General features: G+C 48.2%; 1 protein-coding gene across 3 annotated transcripts in view; it reads left to right on the plus strand.

Moving 5' to 3' along the window:
- ZNF618 (zinc finger protein 618) overlaps positions 1 to 22,907 on the plus strand; it is a 44,733-nt gene extending 21,826 nt beyond the window's left edge. Inside the window, exons 4-14 of one of the 3 annotated variants that reach the window (XM_081339763.1) lie at positions 1,379 to 1,456; positions 2,378 to 2,416; positions 3,221 to 3,310; positions 4,538 to 4,615; positions 5,749 to 5,838; positions 8,745 to 8,942; positions 11,617 to 11,700; positions 15,789 to 15,833; positions 17,808 to 17,885; positions 19,055 to 19,144; positions 19,638 to 22,907. In XM_081339763.1, coding sequence (XP_081195889.1) covers positions 1,379 to 1,456; positions 2,378 to 2,416; positions 3,221 to 3,310; positions 4,538 to 4,615; positions 5,749 to 5,838; positions 8,745 to 8,942; positions 11,617 to 11,700; positions 15,789 to 15,833; positions 17,808 to 17,885; positions 19,055 to 19,144; positions 19,638 to 21,151 — 2,384 coding nt within the window. In that variant the 3' untranslated portion in view covers positions 21,152 to 22,907. The remainder of the gene's footprint in view (positions 1 to 1,378; positions 1,457 to 2,377; positions 2,417 to 3,220; positions 3,311 to 4,537; positions 4,616 to 5,748; positions 5,839 to 8,744; positions 8,943 to 11,616; positions 11,701 to 15,788; positions 15,834 to 17,807; positions 17,886 to 19,054; positions 19,145 to 19,637) is intronic. The other 2 variants (XM_081339764.1, XM_081339765.1) reach the window with 2 other exon arrangements.
- Positions 22,908 to 23,779: the final 872 nt, after the last annotated feature.

A 23,779-nucleotide genomic window follows, 5' to 3' on the forward strand; every position in this document is an offset into this window, starting at 1 on the left:
TAAAGCCAGGGCGTCTTCTGGGTGACGCGGAGAGGCTGCTGAGAAGGGCGTGCTTTCCCCTGGCACTGCACAAGTGTGAGGGATTTCCAAAGGATCCCGCCACACTGGCAAATGAGAGGAAGCTGCTGGGTCTCCCGTGAGCTGCCTCCAAATAGAGGACAGCGGGCACTGCCCAAAGGACAAAAAGAAATATTGTTTTATATAATTAACATGTAGATTTCATTGTTACAAGATACATGTGACGTGACCCTCCCGAGGTATTGATCAACTGCTCTGGAAAACAAGATGCTTATTTTTTTCTGGGTGCCTGCAGCTTTCTGGCAGCTTCATGTTTAAAAGTGGTTCATCTTGGATAATCCAATCTCTGTACAGATTCCTGGTGGGTTTGTGTGGACAATATAATACTACGAGTTGCGATGTGTCCAGGAGACAGACAGGTTTTGGTATTTAAAATTAATACTCTTGGGAATTGGGTAACTCTAGCCCAGAAAATTTTCCTTCTCTAGCATCTTAGATAATTCTGGGTGCACCTAATTAAAAGATTTATTCGTGTCTTTTATTTTTTCTTGAAAGAAAAATAACAGCAGAAAAAGTGGAACAAGAGGGAAGGGGGTCCCACTCACACAATATTTGGAGATTAGGGCAAACGATTGCTTTGCAGAATTGCTCCCTGTCTTCTTAAAGGAAACAGATGCTGATTTTTTCAGGCAGTAATTTGTTTTCACTGCCACAACTTGAAGGGAGATTTCGGTATCTTTTCTCCTGCACAAAAAGCTTTCTCGCTGGCATTCTCTCGGTAGCCAGAAAGCCTGTGGGTTCCTCTGGGGGAGAGGGAGGGGGGCAGATGGCAGGGGTGAGGGGTCGTCAGCTGAGCCAGGCTTTCCTTGGGTTTATGCCACCCTAACCTGACCCGAGATGCTGGCCTGGGACTTTCTGACTCTGCCTTTGTCTGTGTCTGTGTCTCTCTGTGTGTGTTAGTATGGAGGAAGGTTTTTTGCTGCTTATTTGAGTGCTGTGCATGAGCGCCCCCTCCTGCCACAGTGGTGGAGGCGTGGACCCGTGGTTGGGCGATCTAAAGCTTTGCTAACAGGGTGGCGAATAGAGCTCCCCCCCCCCCCCCGCACCTTCCAAAGTTTGTTACTCTGTGGTTTATTCCAGAGGAGGCTTTTGAATAGGGCTCGGGTGAGAGAGGGAGCTCACCATTGCTCAGCCACGCTGGTCCCAACAGCTGCCTCTGCAGACCCCAGTTTGGGCTCTTAGGGCATGTCAGCAGTTGAACCTGGCCAAGGAAGGAGGAGATGGTGCTCGATATTACGAATTACTGTCTGTCTCTGTTTACAGCTGCTCCAATGTTTCTGTGTGATCTTTTTTCTTTCAGGGTCCTATGAGTGTGGAATATGTGGAAAGAAATATAAGTACTACAATTGTTTCCAGACCCACGTTCGAGCGCACAGAGGTATTGATCTGTTGTGCACTACTGAGGGATTCTGGGAGTACTTAAAGAACTGTGGGAGGGAAGAATTGTTCCTGAGATACTATTTGCATTCACAAATTGGGGTTTCCAGGATTTTGTCCAGTCACAGCTGTGCTTGAATGCCACAGTCAGATTGATATCTTCAGGCAAATCAGAGAAATATGCTACAGATTATTGAATTTAGTATCCATTCAGAATACTCAACAAAATAACTGTGTGTGTGGAGGGGAGGCAGAAGACATGAGGCAGCTTTAATTAAATCAGTCATACATTGTATGTTCACGGAGTGGTTTAAGTTGCACCGAGTGCTGCAAAGAACAAGCTACAAGAATTGCTGTTGCTCCCCCTCCTCTGCCAGCATAAAGCCAGTAGTGGCTCAGCCTTAGATGAGCCTCCAGCCCTGAAGGGGATGCCTGTAACCCCTTTGATGGGCGAGGCCTTCACGCTTCAGGCCTCTCATAATGCACAGCTTCACTTCTGTTTCACTGCAGAAGATTAAATGCCACTGAGAACAGAAAGACCCCTCCCACTCCGACCCCATCCTAAAAGTTAAAATATTTCAGTGAGACATGAGGCTCTGCCACCTTCATGCACCAAATTTCAAATCAGTGACACAGATTTACCTGGCCTATTTTACGTAATGCTACCTTTTCTTTTGGGTTTGCTTATCATGAAGGGAAGGGATTTGGATGGCAACCGGTGCACCCTGGGAACTGTACTGACAAGCGAGGGGCTCTGCCCAAGATGAGGATCTTCAGGCTATTTTGTCTCAAACAGACACATTTCTTTGGCATCAGATCTGGGAAGGAGGCCTTTCGACCTCAAGCCTGTAAACAGAGACGAGGATGGGAGGGTGCTTATTCCTGGGAATACATTCTCAATGCGGTTCTTCTCTTCGCTTAGACACAGAAGCAGCATCAGGCGAAGGAGCCTCCCCTGGGAGTAAGTATCGACACGCTTCTTGAGTAGTGTGGAGTGATGCTTTGCGAGCAAAAGGTCCCGGTTCCAAGTTCTGGAAAAGGAGAGGGGAGCCCTGTTTGTGCCCAGGAGACCAGAGAGCTGCTGCCAGTCAGGGTCCCGAGTGGTCGGCTGTCGCCACTCTGCTGCAGAGAAGCCTTGAGGGCCAGTGGGGAACACCCCCCTCTCGCTGCCAGTTGGCCGGTGTGAAATGCAGCCACCGTGCTGTGGCACCATGTGCTGGTGAAGAAGAGGCCCCATCATTTGGCGACTTTGTCTCGTTTTGACCCCATGCTGATCTTCTCTTCCACCGCCCGCTCTCTTTGCTTTTTATTTTTTGCTTAATTGTTTTCCACATTGGAAAAAATACTCTAACAAAGGAAGGAAACAACCTTGTTAATTGGGATATCAGAAGCCAGCGGTCTAGCTTTCCTTACTTTGGATCCTCTGATCCACCTGAATACTGTTAGGGATGGGTATCAACCCAAGGATGGGGGGGGGTGTCTCTACACCCCCTCCCCCCGGATCAAAACAGAACAAGAAAAATGCTGCTTTCCTTGATTTGGAACATGATTTTCTCTCCTCCAAAATTCCTTGGTGCCAAAAGTTTTGAAACTCGTAAGAGATTTTGAGTCCCCATCCTTGGGACTGGGGTGCGCTAAGGGTTAGGGCAGAGAGCGGCCGGAGGCGAGAGTGTCGGTCAAAAGCTGGTAGAGGGTCTGTGCGTGGGGAAGCCATCCTGGGTTCTCCTTGGAGTTTCTCGAACATTGTGCTCTTTCCTCCCCACAGATAACTTTAGGTACACGTGTGACATTTGTGGGAAGAAGTACAAATACTACAGTTGCTTCCAAGAGCACAGAGACCTGCATGCAGTGGATGGTGAGTGTCAATGTTTGGATCGCTTGGCGAGAAGAGGAGGGTCCTCGATCAGTCAGTCAGCCTTCGCTCCCACCCTCCGAATGAAGTTGCAGGAGTTTGGAAACATTAATGGCTAAGCTCAAACAGCAGCTGATCAGAACAAGCCAGTATAACCATTTAACCCTGGCGTTTCCAGAAAATTTTAATTTAAGCCAAATATGGCTTGACTGTAAGAGTTGCTCAAAGAAAGGCGTAGAGCTTCCCACCTCCTCCCAAGGAAAGGGAAAGGAGGCAAGGGGCAGGCGAGCCTGTAGGCTCTCAGGACCTTTAGTTATTGCTTGGAGCTTTTAGCAGGTAAGCTAGGCCTGCATTTTATGGAAAGAAAGTGGGGAGGGGAGCTCTTGTGTAGGACTGTTGACACCACTGTGTGGCGCCAAAGAACAAAATCCAAGGGAAACCATTAGAATTTTGTTGTTGTTGTTATTGTGCGTGTTTATGTACATGTACCCGGCTAGCTTAGAGGCATAATACCACACAACCTTTGGCAATAAAGTTGCCACCAGTAGAAACGTCTGGCTAAATGAGTGCAACACTTTAGGAAGACTTGGACGGAGGAGCATTTGGGCGAATGCTCAATGGGTCAGGCTGGAAGCCCTGCCTTCTTGCAACCTCAAGTCCCTGCAGATGTGTGCAGGGATTAATCTACTCAGTTGGGAGTTAGAATGTCTGTTTGGTTGATAGGGAGAGTCTTGGGGCATCTTCGTACAGGTAGGCTAGTTGTGTTGTTTTTTGGAACTGTTCTGTAAGAACGACCGCAGTTCTTTGCAATTAAGTTGCATTTTAAAAATAAACAATTAGTGCAAATTTTATATCTTGAATTGGATACATGAAGCTTCCGGTTAGTCACTTTAATAAGCAAATTATCAAGAAAAATATAATCAGTAAAAATACCGTACGTGTGTAAAATGCACATTAGTCTATAAAAAACATTACCACAATAGCATGTTGCCTCTTTTCTTGTTATTTTCCTGCCCAAGTTTTAAGAACGTTTTTAGAAAGCTTCAGAGAGGAGCGAGCTAAAGTGTTGCTTGTGTTGACTTTATCAAGCTTCTTACTCTCTTGCTGCCAATTCTGCGGGAGGCGAGGGCGGCCCACGGCAGCGGAGGAGAGCAGGGCCGGAGGGCCTGAAGCCAGGGAGGCGTCTCCACCTGCCTCGATCAGCTCCCCCCTCCTTCTCTCCTCTTGCAGACCCCTACGACCAAGCAATGGTTGCCAAGGAGGAGGTGAAAGAAGAGGAGCCCGAGCCCTTTCAGAAGATTGGTCCAAGTATGATTTACCGAGTTTGCAACTGAAGTAAATAACTGGCTTTCAGTGTCTCAGAGCTGAGGGTTCAGGCCAGGGGCGGAGCGGTTCCCGCAGAGGCAGGAAGCGCTCACTCGCCCGACAGAAAGAGCGCATTCTTTGCCTGTGCGGGACCCCCGGCTCTGCTTCCCGTGGCGTGGTTGGTGACAGACCGGAAAATCCTCCTTGGATGTATCTTTCACTGGGGTTCGTTTAAGGAGCACCAACAGCAACTCCTGGGTTTCCCAAGGCGGAATGGCTCCCAGCATGCCTGAAAGCTGCTCGGTTGGTCCATCTGTCCTACAACTATCGGCACTGACTGGCTGCAGGGCTCTGAGGGATTTTTCCAGCCCTTCCCTGGAAATGCAGGGGTGAACCTGGACCTTTTGCACGCAAAGCAACAGCTCTGACTCGAACCGTGGCCGGTCGGCAGGAGACAAGCAACCTGCTTGCAAATAGCGCTCCTAAGTAAATAGAAAATTAATCTTCCACGTTCGAGTTAGAGAAGAAACAGTTGATTTAGGGAATTATAAAAATATTCTTGCTTAATGGTACATACTTTTATAAGCATCTGGTTAAAAAAAATCCAATTTGCCCAAAGTATTTACATGTAAATATTTTATTGCAAAGAGAAGGAATTAAGTGCATGTTATTTATTTTAATCATTAGATTCAGACATGTGCAAAACATTACTTACAAAACATTCCACTTGCATTTCCCATGACTTAATTTTAGAATTCACAAAGCTCTTCATTTAAGGGGAAGATATTGTCTAAGTATTGTCCTCTGGGATAAAAAAAGTCGGTTACAATTTTGCAGTGCTCTAATTTCACTGCTACTGCATTCCTTATTATGTTACCAACTTTTCTTCCGGAATAGGGGGAAATTGAGGGTGGGAGCAATATTAAAGGTAGAAATCGATCTTGATGTAAGATGATAACTACCACGAAGGGGGCGCCCAGAGGCCCCTTTGGTCAGCAGAGCTCAGGACTCACCTTACGAGGCCATGTGGGGAATGTCCACCCTACTGTGCTCTGAACTGAGATCCGTGCTTGTTTGGGTCAAGGGTTTTGGGGAAAATCTTTTCTCCTTCCGAAAATTGTTCTCTTGCTTTGCAGAAACGGGCAACTATACCTGCGAATTCTGTGGCAAGCAGTACAAGTACTACACACCATACCAGGAACATGTGGCCCTTCACGCACCAATCAGTGAGTATCCATCTGTGACACGGCAGCAGGGGAGAGCCTGGGATCCAGGATCTTTCAAGGCAGAGGCCAGACGTGCAACCCACACGATCATGAGAGACAGACCAGGACTAGCATATCTTCTTGATAGCTATACTTTTGGAATACATTTTGAGAAAAGGAGTTGTTCTTATTTCAGTGCAACTATTCAGGCCAGATTGCCTATAATTGCTAATACTATTCTATAAATGAAATTACACCTGTATTTTTGCAGCTTGCACATTTTTTACAATGTAGAATTTTCAGCTGGACCCATCACTGCTTATGGCTTATATACCATACTGTAGCTGTTTCTCTCAGTAAACTGAAATATTCAAAAATGGCGGAACCCCATCTGCTTACTTGGTAGCCCTCAAGGTATTCCTTGCAGGGCTGGTCCCTCTGCAGGGGTTCCCAGCAAAGTGGCTGAGGTGACCGCCCCCCGCTCCTCCACCATCACCTCTCCATGGACGCAACCCAGGGGCTTTGCCCTCTGGATCTTCGGCTGCAGACTTGGCACACTTGTTCAGTTAAAGCCTGCTAGAACTTTGCTTTCAATGTGAGCGGTTGAAAGCCCCAGAGGTAGGACAGGAAGGCATCCTTCAGCTCAAGCATCTAGCCCTCATTGCCCCAGGCACTACGTAGCCCCAGGTACAACTGGTCACCTCCATCCCCTTTTTAGTCTATTGAGTTTGGTGGACATCACCTCATCCAACAAGCAAATTCTGCATGTTGACGTTAATTTCCTTAGGGAAGACTTTCTTTGGCCTGTCCTGAACTGTTGGGGCCACTGTTTTGAGCGGGAGAAGGGCACCTTCCCTTTCATGTCTGCACTTCAGCACGTTGCCACTTTTGTAGCCTGAATTGCCCTGCGCTTGTAATCTGGGGGTTTTGTGGACAAGCGCTGCCTTCACAGGCCTCTTACGTGGATCGGTGGTGTTAAATTCAGTGCCTCCCTTGGTCTTCTTACACTGTAGCCTCCCAGAGCCATGTAATCAGGGAGATGGATGGCATATAAATGTAATAAATAAATAGTCACTTGCCTTGATTGAGACTCACTTGATAGAGTTTATTGTGCCCATAAGTTACTCATCCCAAGCCATTCCAGGTGGACTTTTGGAGGTTGGCCACCTCCTGGCCTGGAGGTCTTCATTAGCTCTCTTGACAAATGGCCGTTGACAGACCTGTTGAATTTCGTTATTGGCAAATGATGCGAAGAAGCCTCTTCTTCCTGCGTCGTCTGTCAGGCTTTCTGGGTTACTCTAATGTGAGTAGAGGGAGAACAGCTTTGTGCTCTGTTCCCTGTCTAGTTTTTTTCCTGAACAGCCCCCACACACACACATTGAGTCCCCTTCCCCCAAAGTATAGTCCAGGTGTTGTCGGCGGCACTTTAGGATTTCAGGCAAGTCCCCCCCCCAATTCCCCTAATGGTTGCAATGTCAGATTAGTGCAAAGCCTTTGCTGGAGCTGTGTTGTTCAGCAGGAGGGACGTGAGAGGCACCAGCAACTGGGCTGGCCACCCTCCTCACTCGCCCTGCTCTTCCACCTTGCAAAGGGCAGACATTCTAGGCAGTGTGCCCGAAAATAGGGGGGGGGGGGTTGCATTGTTTACACTGATACTTTCCACCCAGTCTATGGTTTGAAGGAATTAGGGCATCTCCAGTAGCTTCTTAAAAATAAAGAACAAATACCATCACAAGGCGAATTTGTACTTGTCTTTTATTTATGGTTTCTTTGGGAGGGGCAATTATGATGCAATGGGCAAGGGTCTGATTAGAATCCAGATCGCATTGCAGAGTGATTGTTCTGGGGGGGAAATTGGATGAGACATCATCACTATCAATGTAGCCTTAAGATGCTGGAATAAAGGTATAAATAACTGAATAGAGTACTGAATAATGTTTTGAAGTGTAGAATGTTACACATTGTATTTTTTTATTTTCATCATATGTGTGTGCCTTGATTGGAGCAATGAAAGATAGAATAATGAAATGAAAATGTCCCTGTGCGCTTGCCTTCTATGTTAGTTCTTTAGATGTGGCAACAAATGGAGACTTTTCCTGTAAGTTCCTAATTATACAGTACATCCAGATATTCAAATTTCAGGCAAACCGATTTAAAGGTTTGGTTCAGACAGACAGACAGACTTCTATAATATTGGGTTGTGAGAATTCCTCGCAATTCTCCCACAATGGTCTTCCCCCCCTCCCCCCCAGTTCAGGCGTTTGATTGATGGGACCTCAAAGGACTGAGTTGGCACAGAGAAAATTGTTGTTTTCTAGATGGGGACACTGAGAAGCCAGATTTTTTTAGGATTTCCATTTGGCTAAAGAAATCTAATTCTTTGTGGTCAACTGTACATTGAAGATGAATGTGCATAGATTTGAATTGGATGGTTTCAAACAAAAACACTTCCTTAGTTCTTTTTGTGATTGTACATCACAGCAAGCCCATGTGCGATGTTGTGTACATTTCTGCTAAAAGCAATGCCTTTAGGCAGCTGTTTTAGCGTATTAAGAACATGTTTAATTTCTTTATTATACCAGTTAACGCGTAGGCTGGTATGGTAGGTTTTGAGCTTCTTGAACAGAGAGTCCCCCCCCCAAAGGGCACTTGCCCCCTTTGCCAGAAGGTCTTGTGTGGATCAGGGAGGGCTTCTGCAGGTGACATTAAAGCTGACCGAAATTGGAGAAGCCAGAAATTCAAACCCCTTGTGTCATGCTTGAGAATTTATAGTTGGAGGGGGGCCCTGCAGTGGGGCTCAGTTTCCAAAAGGCTTTGGGTAAGGGGGAGCATGGACCTCTTGCGGAGAGGGGGAAGTGCCCCGGCAGGGGCAGGTTCTGGGCACTGACTTGTCTATCCCGGCACTAGTTCTGAGTGTTCATATCCAGAGTACTCTCGATCTCCACTCTTCGTGGCTGTGAAGACCCAGGCGAGCCAATCGGGCAAAAAAACGCCGACGACGGCACCCATAATCCGGTGCTCCACCCTTCTCCACCGCACTCCCTCCGGTATCCCACCGGCGGCATCCCCGTCACAGACGTTCCGCGCTCCAAATTCTGGATCCCCAGGAAGCAAGGCCACCACAGGTACAGATTGCGCTTTCTACCATCCCAATTGATTAACCTCCCCAACCGCCCCAAAGGGATGGCGCTGGTGGTTCCCTGGGAGGTTTGACCCTTTGTGAGGGGATCAGGGCCCCCGAGAAGCCCCCGAGGGTCCCACGAGTCCCCAGAGAGCCTGGCTGAAAACATTTTTTTAGGAATACAGGCAAGGGGTGAGGAGCAGACTGAAGAAAAAGGATCTAATTGAGTGAGGAAGAGGAGTGGTAATATTTCATGAGTTTATAGAGATCTAACATTGAAATTATTTTGATATCAACTTATTATTATTTTTATTGGAAAAAAGGAACAGAATACTGTTGGATTTCCTTTTAATTTAGTGTTTTGTACTTTTTAAAAATATAAACAAGAATTTAATAAATCTTGAATGCCATTTTATAATGTTCAACTGAAGACATATATTGTAGATTATGGATTTTTTTATATGTATATAATTTTTACTGGCCTTTTTGTCTACCTGTGTAGAAAAGGCACTACGTGATTGTATTTAGTATTATTTCAAAAGCCTTTTTGATTCTCCGTGTCCCACCAAACCTCTTCCCCGCAGACGCATCCTGAATTGGTGGCATTAAGAATGTTTCAGAGCTTTCTTCACATGAGTGGAATGGCAGACGAAGGAAGAGAGGTGGGGATGGCTTGGTCCTCTTCTCTCCTCTTTGGATGTGAGAGTGGGGGCCCTTGCCATTTGGGTTCAAGATGCTCCTTGCTCAAGATGCTCCTTCAGCGACTGGGCCAGGAGGAGCAGGCAGGCTTTGGGGGGATCTCTGCGGGTTCCCCTGGTGGGCAGAGCAGAACAAAACAGAGGGAAATCTTTGTGGTATGGGGAGAGGTCGCTGTGCCTGGGATTCAAGGCTTTCTCCTCTCTTGGCTGGTAAGAGATCGAGATGGAACGAATGTCAGCGTTTCTGCCAGCTCCAGAGGCTGCCTGGGCTCTTGACTCTGCCGCTACTCGCTGCTGCCGAGCCTCCTGCGCTGGATCACGGCAGGCCTCTCAGCTGGCTAACCAGGCGCTTTCTGGAAGCGCCTGCCCTTCTGCAGGGTGTTCTGGGCTGCTTGCGAAGGAGGTGGCCTTGGGGAAACCTAGGGAAGGAGCAGGCTTGGGGTGGGGGATGGCCACATTGCCCTGGGAAGGAGTGATAAGGAGGCAACGTGGTAGTGGGTGGTGGGCATTCGTACAGGGGAGGGGGTGTTGAGTGTCTGGATGGACAGTAATTATACCAGAGAAGCCCTATCTCCAAGCACCTGGTGTCTTAAACGCGAAGAGTCTTTCCCGACCGAAGCAATAGGGAGGGAGTCACCTGCCACACCTTGTGACTGTAGCCTTCGGATGCTGAAAGCTGAGCATGGGAGTGTGTAGCCTTGGGGTGTAAGTTTGTTTTGGAAGAAGAGTGGGTATCCTCGGCAGCCTCTGCTGAGGGGCCCCTCTTGCTTGTGCCTGGAGCCTCACATCCACACCAGGGAAGACCGGAGTGAGTGTTGCCTTGGGAAGGGGTTGTGAGAAAACACTTTGAAAACACTTTGAACTTATTTGTCTGATTAGCCATTCCTATAGCCTACTTGCTTTGAAGAACACTCAGCTCTGTGGCAATTCTTTCCGCTTGCTAAATTTCACAGTTGCCTTAAAAGAAAGCAGCTTCTTTTGGCCTCCTAGAGCCATCACTAGTTTGGTCCTTTGAACACGGGACCTTAAAATGCTACAAGACACTTTGCTCTCAATACAGCCCCTCCCCATCTCTGGCAATTCACTACGTGAGGAAGACTCTGGTATGACGATGTCACAGCAATACTTGGTGTGTTTGTGGACAGGCAGGTGATTTTGGCTGGTTTATATACTCAAATTATTTAAAAGATTTCTTCTATGTCCAGCTGAGTGTGAACCAAGTGTTTCCAGAAATGGGGATGGATGAAGGGGGAGATAGCTTTTGCCTGCTTTTGTGGCTAGGACACGATTATGAATTGCATCAAACTGCAATATTTAAATATTTAGCTATTTAATTTTATTATACTTTTAATCCTCTTAATAATGAGAGTCACCTGGATTTATGGCAAACTGAACAAATCGAGATACGGTACAAAATCAGGGTGTAGCGTTAATTTGCAACGAAGCCCAGGCTGCAGTGGGTTGGGATGGGACGGTCTCCACGTCTCGCCAGAGCCAGCAGGTCTGCAACGTTTGGGCTGTGTGTTTCCAGAGAGCACAATTGCACAAGCAGTTCAGGGTTGCTTATGTGGGCTGTGCCGCTCTTGAAGGTAACTCAGGGTTAGGGTAGTGCTGCACAGTGTTTACCAGGTTGTTCAAGTAGAAAGGTGGTGAACAGAGAACATTTTTTATCTATTATTGTTTTATTTTGAGTAAAATAGCACAAATTGCATGTTGTTGTAAAATGATAGGCCTGATAGGTCATTTGCATCTGAAGGCTACCCAAGTAGGGTTTCTCCAGCTGGTCCTTGCGTTTGGCATAATGTCTTTAGCAGAATCTTCACCTGCTTCAAGCCTGGTGGAGACTCTGGTCCCATTTCCTAGGCTGTTTAAGCAGCCCAAGAGAGAATGTTCTCTACTTTTCCTGCTCACCACCCGACGGGTCCGCTTGGGATCAACGCTCACCGGCCCCTTTCTGTCTTTCCTTATTCTCCCACCCAGCAGAAAGCGCTTTCAGTCGAAGAGTGGAAAGCAAACTGCAAAACAATTTCGAAGAAACTAACAGCAGCTCCCAGAACTCCAGTGGTGAGTACCAGCGTTGTGCAGTGTCACAAATGTCCCCTTTCCCCCCAGGACAAGCAAAGAGAAGGACCTGGGTCTGGACATGCCTGGTTCCTTGGTGTTTCCTGCCCCTGTCAGTTGGTGTGAAGGACTTTCTCTCTTTCTTGATCTGGCCAGCTGCCAGCTCCGTGGCTTTATTAAACTTGGATGCTGCCAACTCTCAATGACTCTCAGCAGCTCACTACAATCAAAGAGCTATCAATAAAATCAATGCAACATAAAAAATAAAGATAAAATACAGCAACCTAGATGAGGGGGGTCTTAAGATTACGTTTCCAAAGGCCTGGGTGAAGAACCAGATCTTCGCAGCTCTTCTGAAAAACAGCAGAATGGGGGTCATCCAGGTCTTGGGGACAACCTCATTCCAGAGGGCCCGTGCATGGAAAAGAGCCCAGTGGACGGCTGTTGTGTCTGTCGCAGCAGGGGAGGGGAGGTCCTCCTTTGTGGGTCTGTCTCCGGTTGGGTTACGGCTGAATCAGACTGTAGTCTTCTCCGGCTGGAGATGTTCTATAGGCTGCCAGGGCCTAAGTGAGCATGTGGAGACGCCTTTCAGTATCTCGCTCACTCCTGCTCTCTCGTGCCTGTGCGATCGTGTGGAGTCGGCTGGTGGCCCTCTGGCTGATAATGGTAACCTCTGCATGTTCTGCGAATTGGGGAGAAGCCAATTAGGAAATGGGAGAGAAGGCTGGTAGAAACTTTTGGTGGTGGGGGGGAAGAGAAAATGGCATCTCCCTGTGAGGGAGAGAGGAGAGGTGGCCCTGCAGCCTGGAATAAACGTACAACAGTTGGAAAGTTGGAAAGGACCTTGGAGGTCATCTAGTCCAATTCCCGTCAGACTCCCAAACTATTAGAACAAAGCCAGTTCTTTCATAACCAACTTTTCTGATCCATTTGCAATAGACTGTGGTTAGCAGTGGTGCTTGAAATTAAGTGACATATGATCTGATCTCACTAATGAATGAACCTTTTATTATGGAAGTACAACATGTGTACAGTGAGATTGGCAGAGCCTCCCTTCGTGCTCCCCACACACAAGTCACAGTGACAATAAACTCTCCATCTTTTTACACCACGAGAGCCAATTGCACAACGCACCGGCCCCTAAAGGGAATTCTGATATTTTTAATTAATTAAATTAGTTATATTTTCCTATCAATAAAGTCTAGGAATCAGATTATAGTTTCCTTGTTTATAAACCGTATATACTCAGAAAAAGCTGTTCTGTCAAAAGCGTGAGCGTTGCAAAGAGAAAAGTCTCTTTAGAAACAGAAGCGTCTCCAGCTCAGCTTTCTTGGCAGAATCGGGATACATTCGGACATCATGGGAGGAATTGCAGAAAAGACAGGATTGTCTAGCGGTGAAGCCTCACCTGCATTTTTGTTGCATTTCTGGGAATCACCTGCACTGAATCCTCTCCTTAATGGACTGTTAATGGTGGAGCAGCGGCTGGGTGGCTGTGAGAGGGAAGAAAATCTTTTAGATTTATTTAGATTTAGATTTATTTGATTTTTATACCGCCCTTCTCCCGAAGGACTCAGGGCAGTGTACAGGGCAATAAATATCAAAAATACAAGATACAAAAGTTAAAAAACATTAAATAATTGTGCCCGATGCAGTACATTAGTTAAAATCAATGTTAAAACCCCAAACCCATCAGACCAGGCCGGCTTGTTCAAATAAATAAGTTTTTAGATCACGTCGGAAGGAGCGAAGGTCGGGAGCCATCCGGAGCTCAACCGGTAAGCGGTTCCAAAGGTCTGGCACGCCCACAGAGAACGCCCTCCCCCTGGGGGTCACCAGTCGACATTCTCTGACCGGTGGCACCCTGAGGAGGCCCTCTCTGTGGGAGCGCACTGGACGGAGGGAAGTTGACGCCTGCAGCAGGTGTTCCGGTAGGTAATCGGGACCCATGCCATGTAGGGTTTTATAGGTCATCACCAGCACCTTGAATTAAATTGATTTGTTAACTAAATTAAATTAAATTGATTTGTTAACTAAATGCTGCAACCTTAGATTTAAATTTCCAAGGAAATTAAAAACCATCTTTTTATGTGGCTGTCTTTTTTGAGTTTCAAGTAATTTCTGCAAAAGCAGCTGTAATGTGAGCTAGAGGTGAAATACATTAAATGGACCCTTTTTTGGTTAAATCTACACACATTTGGTGTGCATACCGTACATATCTGAGCAACATCTGTATTTTTTTCTCTCGGTGCTGTACATCTGGATCATCTTATTTTTTTAATCAAGAAATCATAAAGTGAGCAGTGACTCGTGACCCGCAAAAGTGCAGGTGGAGATGAGGAAGACTTAGAGGATGGTTAGTCTGCCTGGTGTGGGCATTGTGCCTCCCTTGAGGATGCACCTCTGTTTATAACATGGGGAAGAAGGAAGAGATGACAACCAAAAACTCCTTTGTCCCAGAGGGGGAGATTGTAGGGAAATGAAGAACAGGGAAATGCATCGTGATTGTTCTGATTCACAGGTAGGTCCCCAGGAATGCTCCGAAGTCTGTGTTTGGTGGAAGCCCTGCCCCATTCCTCGTGGGTGCTCCCCACCGTTCCTCAGTTCTCAGTTCAATCTCCACCACAGCTTCTCATTCTGTTCATTGCTTTTTGGCTCGTACAACTTGGTCAATGGTTTTCAAAAGTTCCTGGAGCGCAGCGCTAAATTTCCGCCTCTCTGCGCCTGGTGCTTTGGTTTCAGGGGCACAGAGTTGGCACACACGCTCCCTGTTGTGAACCAGTGAGGCCCAATTACTGGGATCCTTGGTGCCACTGGTGTCTTTACGGAAGGAGGTTTTTGCTGCAGCAATTTCCATTGCTTAATTGGCTCCATAGACCTAAGCGTCCACTTTGCATCCCATCTTTGGAAGGTCAGGAAAGAGCAGCCGCAACAGACAAGGCTGAGATGGCTGCATGCTGCTTTCTAGCAGGACACCTGTGATGCATGCAGAGGGCCTTTGTTGCTACCGAGGGACAAATAGACACTTCCTGAATGACATGGGGACAGGAACTCAGACACTCCTTTCTGGGATGCAGATTCAAATGGGGACACAATGGAACTTGATATACGCTATCCATCTACTCTGTTCAGTTTTGAAGTCCTCTGCATTAGGAGAAGCCTCTTCAAACGCAGAATAGTCTCTTGGCTTGGCTGCGGGAGATCTTCAGGCATGGAGCAGACGTCTCAGCAGCTTCGTTGCCCTTCACAGTTGTAACGATGCTGTCCGTGGCATTAAGCAGAAGACAGCTGACAGCAGCTTGCATGGCTTGCTAAGGAGGCTGTTTTTTTTTCAGAGAAATGTGTGGCAGAGTTGTGCAATTTGCTGGCCCAAGCGGTGTGTTGTGGCCATTGGCTTAGAGCTTTGGGTCCAATAGACCAAGGCGGCCTAGTCGGGGCCTTTTTTACAGATTTGTGAAATTCTTGGCAGAGGTCTTTGAAAAAAGCTGCTTAGAGTCATCTGAATCACGAGATGGCAAATAAATTTGATAAATAAATTAAAAACAGTCACTTCATAAAGTGCACAGTTCCTTGGTGGTTTGGGTTCCTTATTGCTCCTGGGTCCCCAGCATGGTGCTTGCGTTACTCATGGGGTGACTTGGTACTGGCAGGCCAGCTTTCCCTGTAGGAGCGCGAACTGGATGGGCAAATCCAGGAAGATGAGCTGGAGTGAGTAAACAGGCCTGGCCTCTGAGAAACTGATTCAAAACTAGGTGTTTTGCCCCTTCCCATTGGCATGCGCTTGAAAGAGTAAGGAATACGCTAGGGCAAATTTGAATGGCTGAGCCCCACGCTCCCCCACCCTTTTGCTGTTAGGGCTGCTGTACCTGCTGCTTGACCAGAGCACGTAGAACAGCCCCCGCAAATGCTGCGCAGTGCCAATCTTGGAGTGACTAATCCTTGGCCAGGCTGGCAGCCATACCCTTTGCAAGGCCTGGTGCTGCCCCGTCCCCTTTTGTAGGCTTTGCTCCAGTCCCCAAATGAGGAACCAGCAGGGGGGATGGGAGGGGCTCAACTTGGTTTCAATGCCTGCGTCTCTTTCTTTTTTGCAGAAACCGCCAGTCCTCTGGTTTCAAATCCTTTACCGCTTTTGCAAAGTAAGTGCGATGGACGTCCACACTGCCGTGTCCAGGAGGGTGCACGCACCCAGTGCCTCTTAAATCGCCCCTTTCCCACCCAATAACCACCAGAGCCTTTGGCCATTTCAGGTCATTTCAGCTTAAGTTACTGGTTCAGCTCGAATGTTTTTTTTTAGCATAAGCAACCTCGACTGATCAGAGCTGTCTCTTGGGGTCAGCAATGTCCACCCTGCCCCTCTCTGTTCAGCCGTGGGCTTCCAGGTCTGGCCTTCCTCTCATAAGCAGTGGACTCTGGGCAGCATTGGGGCCACCTCCCAGGAGGCTGCGTTGCCCCCCGCGGTCTGCGCTTGACTGGGGCTGGCCTTTCGCCAGCATCGTTTGGGGGATGCCGTGTGAAGGGAGTCGTGCTAGTTGGCGGGAGGTCCCGGGACAGAGAGTCGGAAGCGTAGTCTAGATCCGCTGCTGATCAGCACCTTTTTGCCCTGCCTGCCTGCCTGCCCTCTCTTGGGCTGGGCTCCACTTTGGAAAAGCTTGCCCACTGCCCAGCTGCGGTGCCTGTTTTTCCTGGTTGCTCACCAGCAGCCCCATCTCAAAACCCAAAAGCAAAGACTGAAGCTTTAGCCGGGATGTCCTCAGAGGCAGACGCCCGTCTTGCCACAAGGGTGACCTCAGCCATTCTTACGCAGCTGGACAGCGGTCATAAATGGAGATAAAGTTCAGGGGCGAGGTTGATGCCAGAGGATTGGAAGGAGTGTCCTCTCGGTGCTCTGCTCCATGCTCACCTGCAGGTCAGACTTTGTCTTCTCCCCTCCAGGTTTGTCCTGTTTCACCCCATGAGGACTTACACTTGTTGACCAGATTTAGGTGCTGTCAGTCTTAACCCTGGATACAATTGTTCCCCTTAACAGAGCCTCGGTTGGCATTTTAGTGCTAAGTCTTTGCAGTTTATCTTAAGAACTTACCTAAGGACTTACTAAGTCCTAAATCTTTTTCATTCTAATTATAGTCTAATTATTATTCTCTTTGTGTTGGGCATTTTAGGTTTTTTTGCCCCTCTGCATAATGCTTTAGATTTAAGTCTGTTGGAGTTGTTTCTCTTATTATTATTGTGGTTTCTTTGGCATACGTCACCTTTACAGAATAGGAAAAATGGCAAAAATATTACAATCGTGACCCTAAGTGTAAAACGGCAGGTAGAATGGGAGTGTGCACAACTGCATTGAGTCGACTGCTGCCGGTGCAGAAACAGCCAGGGCTCTAGGTCAGTTTAAAAGAAGGCTTAGCCCCCCACGGAGGAGGGGACATCAGGCCAAAACCGAGAGACAACATGCCGGTTGGAGGCCAGCATCAGGACTCGCTGTCTGACTTGAGGAAGTGCCGCACTCAGTGGGGCTTTGGCACGATCCAGTATGGCTTCCGGAAGAGTCTACACAGGGATGCCCCAAAGGCGTGTGTGTGTGTGTGTGTGTGTGTGTGTGTGTGTGTGGTGGGGAAGGCGACTGGACTTACACAGTTTCCTTTTGAAGAAAAAAAGCACCTTCAGGACAACCCTAATATGGATGACTGAGAACCTCCATGGACGTGCAGAGGGAGGCACTTCTCACTTTCAGGAATTTGGGTTTGAGGTGGGGGCAGAAGGAAGTTGGAGACCTTGCTGTGCTCCGGCCAAGAGGAAGGCTTCTTTCCCCCCTTACTCTGTTAGTAGCTAAGGATGGTCTTTCCCTTTCTTCCTCTCTCTCCCTCCTGCACGGGGCTCCTCTCTGTACTGAGTGGGCATCTTCCACATGTTTTAGATGCTGATTCTCCTGGTTATACTGGGCAGTGGCCAGCTAGGCTGTGGGACTTGTATCATTAACACCTGAAGGATCTTTAATTAATTAGTGTTAATTTTGATCCTGATTTGCACCTGTGTTATCCCGAATATAGCCTGTTGTTGTTCAGTTGACCAGCGCCCGGTCCTCTTAACGCTCCTTCTTGGCCTCCTCCTTTCAGAGCCATACACCTGTGGGGCCTGTGGCATTCAGTTCCAGTTCTACAACAACCTCCTTGAGCACATGCAGTCTCACGCAGGTAAATCTCTCGGTTGCTCCAAACGCCTCTACGGAAGAGCGCCAGGCCCACAGGAAACCTGCGGTTTGGTAGAACGGTCTGTGCCAATGTTGGTCTCTCTCCTCTGAAAACCTGTGTTTCCCTTTCTACAACCAAGGACAATGTCTTAGCAGTTATCCTTTCGTCCAGCAGTGAAAGTTGCCAACAAACAGACAAAGGCCAAGATTAGAAGCCTTTAATAACCTGTCAGAAGCTCCAACTTTTGATGGATGGACATAGTTGAGATTTGATTAAAAAGAGATGTTCCTGACTATTTTAGGAAATGTGCAATACAGCAGGATGGTGGGAGGGAAGCTTAGGACTGAACGGTTGCTAATTGGCAGAGAAGCTCCTGTTGGTAAAAATGCCAAGTCAAAGGCAGGGCAAGTCTTGAAAATGTCAGGATGCCATCATTAGCAGTATATTGGAAAGTGGGGTGGATATTGAAACTTGTAGTTGCCCCCTGGCATACTCCCCCCCCCTATTGACTTCAAGCAAGCATAGTAAATTCTGATTGGGAAAGCACAAGACAAGCCAGTCTATCTGCATATTTGGGGGGAGGAATGTAAAGGGAAGCCCAAGGCTTGCTTGAGAGGAACCAAAAGATCATGCTGGGGAACAATGACGAGCAAACTAGGGCCCCCGGGAGTTCAGCAAGGCCATAAAGAGAGGGTTATCCACTCTGTTCCTGTGGGGCTCGGAAGTAAAACTGCTATCTGTATGTGATTGTGCAGGGTGTGGTGTAAGGATTTCGGCCTCTCCTTTCAATGCATCTCATTTCTCAGGATAAGTGTGCAATAAGTGTCAAATTTCAAGGAAAGGCAGCAAAAATTACATGTCTGTCTATACTGGAATACGTGGCACATGGTGGTGCTCTCCTGCGTTACAGCCCATGTTTCTTCCCTGGGGCCCCACCCTGGATCTCCCCCTTTGCAAGGGAGCATCTGCATGGCCGTCGGCCTGGTCAAAGGCAGCTTCCAGCGTTGCATTGTGGAAGCTGCCCAGGGAAGCAGAGGGCTGCTGCTGGGCTTTGTGACTTGGGGAGTTGTTGGCAATTGTGTGACTTGGGAAGCCTGCATTGTTGACTCGCTGCTTCCTGAGACAGAATCAGTGCAGTCACTTCCTGTCCTCTGTGCCTCTTGGCCCCTCAGCTGACAATGAAAACAACCAGCCCAGGTCACCTCCAGCTCTGGTGGAAGAGAAGTGGAAGCCGCAGCCGCAGAGGAACAACTCCAACAACAGTATGTCTACTATGGGAGAACCAGTGCTCCTTGCTCTGAGGTTTAGAACGCGAGACCAAAATGCCTCAGCTGCTGCCAGAGCTGAGAACAGATTTATCTCTAGTCGTTCTCCCCTTTGGCCAGTTGATGCCCTTGTGGGTGGGTATTGCACGCATGCCATTGTTTCTTAGTGTCTTGCGATGGGGGTGTTGGAGGATAATGACATAGTCTGGGAAACGTCGTCTTAATGTTCTAGAAGGAGGAAGAAGGTGATTTAAAAATGCCTAATAAAGAACTCCAATTAAGGCAGAATATTTGCGATAGGTGTAGGGGTATATTGGAAAATGGAATATTTCCTTTTTCATGCCAGAGGCAGGTATCTTTGCTAGTCACAAGCGCATGGCACTGCTTTAAAAAAAAAATTCTATAGCTTTTAGTAGCGAATAATTATAATTGATTTGCACTCCTCATATCTCATTGCCCGTTGAAAATCTTTTTTATTCCTTGTCTGCAGCGTCAGCTGGCAGCTCCCTCCTGAACAGCCCAATCCCCGAGAAGGAACGACAGAACATAGCAGAGAGGCTGCTGAGGGTGATGTGCGCTGATCTGGGGACACTGAGTGTGGTGAGCGGCAAAGAGTTTGTTAAACTGGCACAAAGTCTTGTTGACAACGGTGCTCGCTATGGCGCCTTCTCTGTTACGGAGATCCTTGGCAACTTCAACACGCTAGCTCTCAAGCACTTGCCCCGGATGTACAACCAGGTGAAAGTGAAGGTCACCTGTGCTCTTGGGAGCAATACCTGCTTGGGCATTGGCGTCACCTGTCACTCGCAGAGCGTTGGCCCCGATTCCTGCTACATTCTGACTGCGTACCAGGCGGAAGGCAGCTGCATCAAGAGTTACGTCCTGGGGATCAAAGGGGTGGACATTCGTGATAATGGGGACTTGGTCCACCACTGGGTGCAAAACGTGCTTTCTGAATTTGTTATGTCTGAGATCCGGACCGTGTACGTCACAGACTGCAAGGTGAATTCCTCTGCATTTTCCAAGGCGGGCATGTGTTTGCGTTGCTCTGCGTGTGCCTTGACCTCCGTGGTGCAGAGCGTGCTTAACAAGCGCACCCTCCAAGCACGCAACATGCACGAGGTCATCGAGCTGCTGAATGTCTGCGAGGACCTGGCGGGCTCTGCAGGGATCTCCAAAGAGACCTTTGGCTCTCTGGAGGAGACCTCCCCTCCCCCCTGCTGGAACTCCATCACGGACTCTCTGCTGCTTGTCCACGAACGCTACGAGCAGATCTGTGAGTTTTATAGCCGGGCCAAGAAGCTAAACCTTATCCAAAACCTCAACAAGCACTTGCTGAGCAACCTAGCAGCCATCCTGGCTCCGGTGAAACAAGCCGTCATTCAACTGAGCAACGAGAGCCGGCCCACGTTGCAGCTGGTGCTGCCTACCTACGTGAAACTGGAGAAACTCTTCACCTCAAAGGCCAACGACGCAGGCATTGTCAGCAAGCTGTGCCATCTTTTTCTGGAAGCCCTGAAGGAGAACTTCAAGGTGCACTCTGCACACAAGGTGGCCATGATTCTGGACCCTCAGCAGAAACTGCGCCCAGTCCCCCCTTACCAGCACGAGGAGATCGTCGGCAAGGTGTGTGAACTGATCCATGAGGTGAAGGAATCTTGGGCCGAGGAGCCCGATTTTGAGCCCGCCTCTAAAAAGTCTCGGACCTCGAGCGAGAGTTCTCCGACTCGGGAGGAAGACCGGTTGGGCAAAAGCGAGGTCTATGACTACTTGCAAGAGCCCCTTTTCCAGGCAGCCCCTGACCTCTTCCAGTACTGGTCCTGCGTGACGCAGAAGCATACCAAGCTGGCCAGGCTGGCCTTCTGGCTCCTGGCAGTGCCTGCTGTGGGGGCCAGAAGCAACTGCGTCAACATGTGTGAACAAGCCCTCCTGATAAAGAGGCGGCGACTGCTGAGTCCCGAGGATATGAACAAGCTCATGTTCTTGAAGTCCAACATGCTTTAAAATGAGGAGGGGGGGCGGGAGGGTCGCAGCATCCTCCCAGAACACGTCCCTGCCACTCGCAAACACTGTGGACCTCATTCGGAACGCCCTGGGAAATAAAAAGTGCTTTTGATACACATATTGATACCTCTATATTAATATGTATATAAAAAGCTCAGTGGAAAGGAATGCGGGTGAGAAGCACACCTCTGCTAGAAACACGCTCCTTCCTTGCGGTTTCTGTGTGAACTTGATAAAACCTCCTCATGTTTTCAAGAGGGCAGGCCAGTTAGTCTGGAGTCTTTAGGCAGCTGAGTTTCTAAATTAACTTGAACGGTTGTTTCATTAATACTCTTTTCAGAAATAACCCTTTCCCCCCCCAAAAAAAAACCCCCTTCTGTTTTCCTTCTCCTCTTTTGAGCCCTGATGCCAGGGACGGTCAGCCTTGATTTCTGCTAGTTTTTGGCCACACTGGATAGCTCCTCCTATGAGGGGCGTTCAAAGTTTCCTCTTGGCAACATAAATCATGTTGTGTTTGCAGGCAGCTGCCTTTCAGAAACTTCCAAGTCAGGAACGGAGACTTGAAGAATTTAAAAGAAAAAAATCCAGGAGAAAAAAGCTACCTGATTTTCATACCGGTGACATGACTTCTTTTAAGGAAAAAAGCGGGGGAGGGAATTAAAACCTGAAATAATATTTTGCAGAAAAGAATACATAGCCCTCCTGTTAAAGTGCTCGCTAGCTGCTCTGTCTAAACTCGATGGCCATTCGGGGTTTTGTCTGTTGGCTCGGGAAGAGGCACAGGGAGGTGTTTTGTGTCTCCCGGAGATGCCGGCCATAAAACATAAGTAGGAATCTCTTCCCTGTACCACGCCTGTCCACCTCCTGACCTCCAGAGACACTTTGCTACCTAAGAACTTTTTTTTGATATTCTTGTCCAGCCTCCACGTTCAGAGCAATAGTTGACTCAAGGCAGTTGTCCTTTGAGCATCGCGTTTCTGGCTTCACTCTTACTGGCGAGGAGGCAGAAGGTAAGCGCAGAGTCGAGGTGCTGGCATTTTGCCTTGGCTGCTGGCACACCTGCTCTGGGGCCTGGGTTTCTCTTGGGTTGCACCTGGGGGCGGTGACGGAGGTGACATTTTGTTTAGGCAGACCCAAACTGCAGTATCTCTCAGTCGGTGGCCAGTGAAGGCAGAGTACAGTTTTCTCACACGATTCTGTTTTTCTTCAAAGTATTGTTGGCAAGAGGAGCGGAAGGGGTTTCCTAGTCTTGCCTGCTGCCCGTGGAGGTGGTCTCCGTCCCACCAGCAGCAGAGGGAACGATGCCCCTTGCGGGAGAGGGGCACCCACCGCCTGGCCGCCCGCAGCTGAGCCCTCACAGCGTGGCTTAGAAGAGACCCGTCCCATTTCTCTTCTCTTTCAGGCCTGCTTTTCTCCTCCTTCCAGCCAGCCGTTGGAGACCCCTGAAAGGGGCTTAGACTGTGAGGCTGCCTGTCCTCCACCCTGCTGGCCACTGGAGCAGATTCTCCCCCCCCCACTTAGAGCCCAGGGTGATCTACTGCTGCATTTCCTCCCCCCTCCTCCATCAACACCGAGGGAAGGGTGATGGTGTGGGTTGTTTCCCTCTGAGGAGAGTTTGTGGGCCGTCCCATTCCACGTTGCACCGCTTTAACGTCTGCATAGGCCAGGCAGCGTCTCCACCAGGAGGTTACTGTGTTCTATGATGAGGTTTAGATTATTGTAATTCTGTTCTTAACTAAACTGTTTGTCACACTGACATGTTTCTCCTGCTGGTCTCTTCATATTCCTTCCCTTCCTCCCCTGGACACTGGGGTTCCTGTGAGCATAGGTTAACTTACTGCTAAGCTTGTAAGCCACCCTGAGTCTTCGGAGAAGGGCGGGATATAAATGTAATAATAAAATAAAATAAAAAAACCTCTTGGAATCTCTTACATTTAAGCAGGTAAATTTGAAATTTAATCTCCGAGAACAATTGCTCATTCTTCTAAATCTGCCTTAGGTGTTCTCATGGATCTGGCTATTACAATTTTTCATATTTAAGAAATGCAGGCCTAACACAATAAATATGAAGATAGGAAGATTCCATTCTGAATCTTTGGAATTATTTTATAATTAAAGAATTCTGACATTCATTGTTTTTAATTTTTTAAACATCTTTATGCGAGAGAGAGAATGAAATGCAGGACAGCTGCTCACAGGTACCACCGTGCTTAGGGGCGGACAGGAATCTGTAATGGATTCTGGGACTCCAGGGGTGCAGTGGGAGAGGAGAGAATCTGTGGGGCGCCAAGCAGTCAGATGTACGTGGAAGCCCCTAAGTACAACTCTTAAACTAATTAGGTTTTTGTGCTAGAACAGCAATGGTGGGGATGCAAGAACTTCACAAACAAGAAGAATGTCAGGGAAGGAGAATATCCGGACGATCCTTGTGCATATTGAGGAAGAAGCTGGGACAAAGCCAGAGTCTGAAGCAACGGTGCGGGAGACTCTGAGGTTGTAACAAATTAGCTCCGCTGTTGCCTTTGCAAAACTGGTTTGGGAACGGGGGTGGGCAGTTGTTTCAGCCCCATTGCCAACCTCTCCTCCTAAGTCACGGTTGCAGGGCTCGGTTGGGGTCCAAAACGAAGG

This window comes from Vipera berus (assembly GCF_964194415.1).
Source record: "Vipera berus genome assembly, chromosome: 15".
In the NCBI taxonomy this organism is placed as follows: domain Eukaryota; kingdom Metazoa; phylum Chordata; class Lepidosauria; order Squamata; family Viperidae; genus Vipera; species Vipera berus.